Here is an 8244-nt window from a genome sequence, read left to right on the forward strand (position 1 = left end):
TTTCATAAAAGTTGAAACAGAGTTTTGATACTTTTTACCTTACACACAGAAAATATAGCATATGGAAAAAAGCAACACATTTCGATAGAGCAGTGGAAACAGCTTCATTAGAAATGCGAAAAAAGACAAGAAACAAATATTTGAATCATTTACACAAAACTGCCTGTTTACAAAGAAAATAAGAAAAAAGAGGAATCAGCAGAAAAAGCATAGCACCTCTCTAGACAACCAAACAGGCAGGATGATGAATCAACATGAAAGTTACATCTGACTTCATTTGTAACTAGCACAACAAATATTAATGAGCTTGTTGACTATAAATATTTAAGCAATAACTACACTGTCTACAGAACAAGTCCATGTACTTGTATAATCTAGTTATTACATGAACAACAGACTGCTGAATGTTCCAAATGAAACGGATAAAATGCAGAATTGCAAGACCACAGCTTCAGCAAACAATGGTGCCAAAACCTGTTGTAAGCAAAATTTCTAACACATCAGTGGCAGCAGGTAACAGGGGTGAGTGCCTCTCCTTTGAATCCAGCAGGGTTTCAATGGAAAAGAAAAAAAAAGAAAATTCAAACAAGGAATTTACATTTTACAACAAACTGTGGTCTCTGGGCAAGTACCTACATATTTTCATATGGATGCTGAAACGTAAGTATCCACTCTTGCTAGTTTCGTTATTTAAAATTACTTCGATTTTCTGCTGACAAAGCCCAGATGTTACTGTCTATATCTGAAAACAGTTCCACAAATTGACTAACAATGATGGTGTAGACAGAACATTATAAGAAACACCATCATGCTCAACTCAAAACCACACGACAGCACATCCTATATTCCGAATTCCATTCTTAATGATGCAAGACTTTTATCCATTACACACAACAAAATAACCACTAGTCATTTCATTCTTACTGTCTAAACAAATAATACATACATAACCTTTGAGTTTTCAATCAAATAATTTCCACGGAGGACAAAGGACATCTGCTACTGGCTCATACATTAACTATGAAGTTTAACAAGTGTATACATCCAAGCAAAAGCAAAATGATCTAATTGCAAGTGCATACATACCCCCTCCCCCTTTCATCCACCACATATGTTTACGCTGGAGTGTATCAACAGACAATATCTAAAGTATCTCAGGACATATTCTGCTCTCAAGACAATACTGTTTGAGGAAATAAAAATTGTGCATCCTAAAAACTGAACATATTTCTTTAAAACAAAACATGAATTTGCAACACTGACATATAGGTTACTATAACGAACATATTAATAAACTTACAACCTTCATCAAAATATTCTCTAGTTGTAAAAGAAAAACCTCAATATTATTTGTACAATGGAAGCAAGACTACAGACATGATTCCATCTTGCTCATAATAGATTCATCTACAGTTTCAATTAAGGTTCACACAGATTTTATCACTTTGTCACTGTTAACTTCAGACTAAAGCTCACTGTTGTCTGAACAGCCATTTTGCCTATCAGAGTCTATGCTAATGCAGCACAATGTAATAGTTGTTTTCAGTGATTGATCTGTAACTAAGAAGTTCTGGTACTCTGATCTTCAGGGAAAGTGTTTTTGAAATCCAGTCTTTTTAAAACATTATTTAGGCTAACGCTTTTTTGTGCATTTTAAAAGTGTGAATACAAAATGTATAGTGGTGAAAAATAAAGTTCTATCATATCAAATCTCAAAATCTGTGATCTGATTTTGTTTACACTGGAGGTACCAGCATGGGGTACTGGCGCGCACCATCACAAATCAAGAACTGGTTGTTTTAAAAAAAAATTAACAGTGACTATAGCCCTTTTCTGACATTGAAAAATAAGTATTTTAGTTACAGAAGACACATGAATCAGTGTTTAGGTTCTTTCAAAACAATGAGTGGTTCAAGATGATACAATTCTGCACAGTATTTAATTCCTGTAAAGGCTGATGCCATCATTCAATCAGTAGTATGGGACAAATCTTCAGCATTAATGTCTTATGCTGAATTATACTGTCTTCTAACAATTAGCACCTGCCAGTTATCTCACTAGAGTAACTAGTGAAAAAGAAACAGAAATTTGTACTTCATAGGTAAAGTACAAATATTAATCCAAATTTAGTCATCTGATAGGTAGTGTCAAACACCAACAATGACAAGAACTTGCAAAGATAAGATTAGAACAGGAGAGAGACAGTGTTGCTTTGGAGCAGCAGGATGAGTAGAACAGTAGATAAACATTGTTGAAGTAACACGGGCTGCAACATCCTTCTTTGAAGTAGTGGCTTTTCTGTTAATTTGACTATGTTAAGCTTATATTGAGTAATCACAAATAATTTATAACAGTTTAACAATAGCTAATTACCAATCACCTGCTGTATACCTCGTCAGGAACAGCAGAAAGTGGGCACGGGAGCTTAAAATGTAGGCCACTTGATCAAATAACATGAAAGCAAAATGTAGGCCATTTGATTGAACAACATGAAAGCAAAGGGTGGTAGTGAGAGGAGACAAAGAGGCAAAATAACAAGGGACTAGTTGGGTTTACATAGTAGAACTGTTGGCAGATAGCACTGCAATTTGTTATTGAACTTAATGACTATGACCTGCGTCCCACAGGTCTTACACTAGGAAGAATGATTCACCATGGATCTTGGACCTGGAGGAATCTTTCAAATTACTTTGACAGATGTGCTGGCAAATACACTTGCTATGTGGTAAGATACGAAAATCTGCAATGACACATCCAACCTGTTGGTGCTACAAAAGCGGTAGTAAGGAAGATACTGAAACAAACTAGTAAATAACATTTATGCACCCTTACAGCACTAGGTAATACTATGTCTCCGATAACAATGAAGAACACAGTATTAATGGATGCATGAATATGCTTTTGAACAATATGAGTGACATATCAACCACTAGACGATAAAAGAAATCTTTTATGGGTCAGGTAGCATTATACAAAGTAATAACTGATAGTACTACAGTTCAAACTGTAAACGTGCATGCTGTATCTCAAAAGTATATAATCACTTATATAAAAAAAAAAAACTCAATCCAGTTAGTGTACTTCCTCACACACTCATTTAGATGCTACACTCTCTACAGCATCTCAGATTTCTGCTATAGTACAAATTAATTGTCAGTTTAACAAGCTGCCGTCTTTTCCTCCTAGTCCAGAAACTTTCTTCTTGTGCATCAGTGTACACTGCAACACTCTCCTACTCCAACATTTCTGAACTTAGTGTCCCAAAAACCATAATATTTTCATCTGTTGTCACAACTCTTTCTTCTGTGCTCACACTCTACTGTAGAGCATTCAGTTCCTAATTGCTACTTCTTTTTGTTATGTCCATTATGCCTTGATTAGAAAGACAAAGTGATTTACATTGAAGAAAAGAAGAAAGATTAGGCTTTAATGTCCCATTCACAACATGGTCATTAGAGGCAAGGCACAAGTTTGGTTATAGGAAGGGCAATGGGCCCTTCTCTTCAAAGAAACCATCATGACATTCACACACACGCGCATTAGTGCGCGCCCACACACACACACACACACACACACACACACACACACACACACACACACACACACACACCTTCCATTTGCTAATGGCTCTCTTAGTACAGTATGAGCATCAAAGGGGGCAAAGTAATTGCTTTGTTGCTGCCCATGGGCACAGTAAACCTGGGGCAGCAGCAGGTCAATACTAGACACAATCACATCTTCGCATTTAACACACTTTACTGAGTTGGAAGAGCAACTTCACTTTTGTGTGTACACAGAAACAAAGTAAACAGTAGAAACTAACAATAATGATGTGTTACGTGCCATCCTCTATAGCTGACTAGTATGTGGCACCCGAGATACTAGGTCAACATGACAATGGAAGAAAAAACAGAGTGTGCATGTATGCTCCTTCTATGGTAATTGCCCAATAAGGAGCAAGCTATCAATCATTTTGATATTCTAATCTGAGCATATGTACAGTATTCTCCTTCTATCTGTGAAATCTCATGAACAAGTATTTTTGCTTCCAGGACTACAAACACTTCATAAATGGCACAACATATCAACTTTTCCCCAGTATGAGTTTATATTCATTATCATCTAGAGCAGTGCAAGGAAAAGTTGATTATATACCTTTGAACCATTGTCTCTTTTAATAATAAATATCACATTTTTAACAAAAAAATAGTTATCCTTATTGGCAATAAATGTCATGCTTTCCACACTGAAGCACCCCACTTGATAAAACATTACCCTGCACCAACAAAACAAATGTATGAATATTCGGAGATTAGTTGTTAATAAAACAATGAAACCGTACATTTGAAACTTTGAGATTTTAATTCACAGTTCTTGCCAGATTGCACTACTACTATGTAACAGCAATGCAATGGAATTAGAAGTCAAAGATCTATTAATCACAAATGTCATCTTTCTGTACTGGAATAATCTGCCAAGATGTTATAACTTAGAATGCTCTGAAAACCCAAAATAATAATTATTTCAGGACCATTAAATGACAGACGAAGTAGTACTGTGCACCTTTAGTACATATTATACAAGTAACATTGCACTGTTAAATTTATTTTGAAATTTCCTTGGGCAGATTTTAAAAAATCAGAAGCTTCCCAGTTAATACTGAATTCAGTTTTGTGTGTCAAACAGAAACATTCATAACGATTGAGCCCACAGTGTAAAGTAAAGTAAAGTAAAATATGGGGCATAATGTAGAGAACAATACTTTTATATATTGACTAGATATGAAGACCTCAGCATGCATTAGTATTTTCAACAGTTGATTGCTTGTCATCAAATGATGTTCAAGAACAGAACAGTTGTTTTGATATTACAAATACACAGTATGCACAAATTCCTCAACTGCATTTACCAATTATAGTGTTTGTCCAGATCATAATAACATGACTATTTAGTTTCTGAAGCCATCATTCATCCTATTTTTATCTGCTGTCATTATTTCCTAGCTCCGAACAATGTGTTATTTATTAAAGTTGTATTCTGGCACTTGCTCTAAGTCAACAATGTTTAATGAAAGTCAGTAAGTAACGCATTTCATATTTCTCCCACTGCAAAAATATATTTTCCTCAAAAGCCAAAATAATCATAAAAATTGTGGCGCAGAAGTATAAAGCTTTCACATTAATCACAGAGATTAAACACATCATTGCACATAACAATTAATTTTCACCTATAATCTGAAATTGCTTTCTATAAAATAAACGATAAAATTTAGTAAGTGTTGTGTAACTATAACTTAAAATTGCCTTGTTTTACTGATTCACTAAAAACGTTCATTATCAAATTAAAAATTATAATAAGGAACTTTCTCTTCAGCATGAGCCATATTTTTGAGCAAGGGGAAAAATCCTACTCTTTGTCATGAGCCTTTACAAAGCTGGAGTTGTTTTTCATGCTTTCTTGAATAGCTGCTCTGCAGCAAACCAATGTCAAGTTCAAATACAACACATATTTTTTACTCAACTTATCACATCTTGCATTCATGCTTCCAAGATTTTGAGATACCAAAACATAACAATTTTGTAACTTTAAATTCCTGAATTTTTTTAAATAAATGTTTTCATAAAATCGTGGGATCCATGGGGATGTGCAACAACGTAGTAATGGCCTGTAAGGGGAAAATTTTAACCACTAAAAATTTTTAGTGCTGAGTTTCAGTCTTTACAGCAACATCTTGCATTGGGAGAGCAGAACTAGAATATGATTCAGCCGACGGCAGCACCGCTACAGGAGCAGTTAATGCACTAGCAACACTCGGTCTGGAATCTACACTGAAATATGAACAGCCTATTCTGTCAACAAGTCTGTCTTCATAGGACACCTTTCCACCATTTATAATCACTTGTAACGGGTCAGTCTGACCACTAATACTTTTATTTTCACATTCGTCCTCCGTGAAAGCCTCTTGTTCACTATACGCCACATCAGAAAATGCTGATGCATCGAAGTCACCATCTGAATTTTTCTGCAACAGGGTCACAAACACTGTATCACTGTCACTATCATTCACTGGTCGAGGGAGCCATTCCTCTTCATCGCTACTAACTTCGGAATCAGTCTTAAAATTTAACACAGACAATGGTTTCACCTTATAACTTGAATAATTGTTAGGAAGTAGTCCCACTGAATCGTCATCATGGAGAGATAAAACATCCCCTCGGTCAAATATAATCCTCCCTCCTCTTCCTACTCTGCACCGAATTTTACTAATACCTGCAGGATTCGATACTACTGTCGAATCTTTACTCGTGCTGTTGCGGCTGTTGAAGGTACCACACAATGAAGCATGATAATAACAGTTTTCCTTCCTACGAAAAGCAAAAGGGCCTTCACAGAGGTCTTGCTCTTCGTCTGAAACAGTTGATTCTGTTAAAGCCATAGTCCTTGCTGTTGTACTATCAATTTCATCACCTGAAGTGCCAATATCCTGCAATTTTGATGAAGAACCATAATGAAGATAATCACCACCAATCGAAAGCCCTGCACCTGATGAACTTCCCATTTTATGTTTCCTTTTCTTGTAATGTCGCTTGACTTTAAGAGATGCATCACTTCCAATCATCTTTCCTTTACGACTATCATGTGCACTTAAACCAAACTGACTCGAAAAAGGAGATGTAAACTTAGGCTGTGCCTGTTTCATTGCTGAAACTTCTTCCAACAATTGGCCAGAAAAGTCACTAGCTTCGTAGCGCTTTTTAAATATCTCGAAAGTAAGGCGAATGCCCTCCTTCTTCGTTTTCTCGCGGCGTTTAACAAGCTCAAGCAAAGAGACAGCTCTGCTAAGATCTCTTTTCAGTTTGAGCATTTTCTTATAAGACGTCTCACCGTTTTTCCTATTTTTCCTTGTCTGTATCTTTTCGGTTCTTCTTCTAAAAGCTACATAGGGATTGTTTGGAAGAGAACCTAACCTGTGTTCTGTTTTTACGTTTGGTATTAGCGGCTGCTGCAATTTCAACCGTTTGTTTAACCAATAATCGTAAACAGCAATAGCTAAATCTTCGTCTTCTTTTAGCAACCGCTTGGCCTCAGCAGCCGACAGAACAGTTCGCCCGCAAGCCTTCTCCAATTTATCCATCATTTCTTCAAATTTTACTGGTGTTAGATCCAATTTCGAGGTGCGTTTAAGCCATATCTCGTCATCAGAGTCCATATCATACTCTATGACATCCTGCTCCATTGCAATAGGCTGCATCCTAATAAGCTGCCTTGGCATTTCGAAGTTTGCTGGGTACAGTTCATTGTATATTTCTTCGTCTCCAATGTCATGCACCTCAGGAGTTGGAATAATAAGCCCACTGCATATTGCTCTTTGTAGATGATGCTCTCTTTCTTCTTCTTTTTCCATACCACTAGGCATTTGAGGTACAGCTCTGTTAATTGCAGTATAATCGGGCAAATCAGGCAGTTCTTCTGCCAAATATATTGGCATTGGCTTTGTTGCATCAAGAGCTCGTGCTCGAAATGATAATTTAACCATGTTTGTATAATACTGAATATCTTCGTTACCGAAAAGAAATTGTGCCCCCAACGTGACAGCAACACCAAATCACTAAAAGAATTCTGCTTCATTCAGTGCACTGCAAAATTATACAAACATAAACAAACATCGACAAAACTGTAAACATAGAAACAACTTTGCACAGAAAACGCTTCTGCAAAGATTCTACATACACCGAAAGAAAACTACACATCAAAGATCTTCCTTCAGAGTCATTTCGCCAAAGCTAAGAGCATAAACCATTCTATGATCTATGGTAGGAGAATGCGGAGATCGATAAAAGGTGTAGAGACTTTCGTATGTCATCCAAAAACTTTTGTCATCACCGCTCTTTATGCTGTTTATAAGTTATAGTTGACAATATATATTAAATATTGTACGGTTCTGTATAACATGCGTCGGAACAAACGACAGCAAACCAAACATAGCAGAGAGGATCTCAACCGGTCTGTTTTAATAGTAATACCAGTACTAGCGTAATTCATCCTTGGATCACTTTTACAAGGGTGTTAGACCTACCTCGGAATTACAGATAAAGCACAAGAAATGTAACATAAATGAGATATATTCAGTCGTGACCTTAGAATATGAATAGTCTCTGCAAAGGTCCCTTGAACAAAAAACCATGCCCAGCCGTTAGAAGAAAGCTGTGTCACATTTCTCAAAATCAGCGATACAAAGAAAAA

The 8244-nt window shown here is 36.3% G+C and overlaps 1 protein-coding gene across 1 annotated transcript; it reads right to left on the reverse strand.

Moving 5' to 3' along the window:
• Window positions 1-4840: 4840 nt before the first annotated feature.
• LOC126365938 (enhancer of polycomb homolog 1) lies at window positions 4841-7780 on the reverse strand. The gene has a single exon (XM_050008713.1). The coding sequence runs from the start codon at window positions 7535-7537 to the stop codon at window positions 5699-5701; it is 1839 nt and encodes a 612-aa protein (XP_049864670.1). The 5' UTR covers window positions 7538-7780; the 3' UTR covers window positions 4841-5698.
• Window positions 7781-8244: the final 464 nt, after the last annotated feature.

This window comes from Schistocerca gregaria, chromosome 4 (genome assembly GCF_023897955.1).
Source record: "Schistocerca gregaria isolate iqSchGreg1 chromosome 4, iqSchGreg1.2, whole genome shotgun sequence".
In the NCBI taxonomy this organism is placed as follows: domain Eukaryota; kingdom Metazoa; phylum Arthropoda; class Insecta; order Orthoptera; family Acrididae; genus Schistocerca; species Schistocerca gregaria.

Coding starts and splice junctions, on each gene's coding strand:
- LOC126365938 (XM_050008713.1), bottom strand. CDS start 7,537: ATGGTTAAATTATCATTTCGAGCACGAGCTCTTGATGCAACAAAGCCA.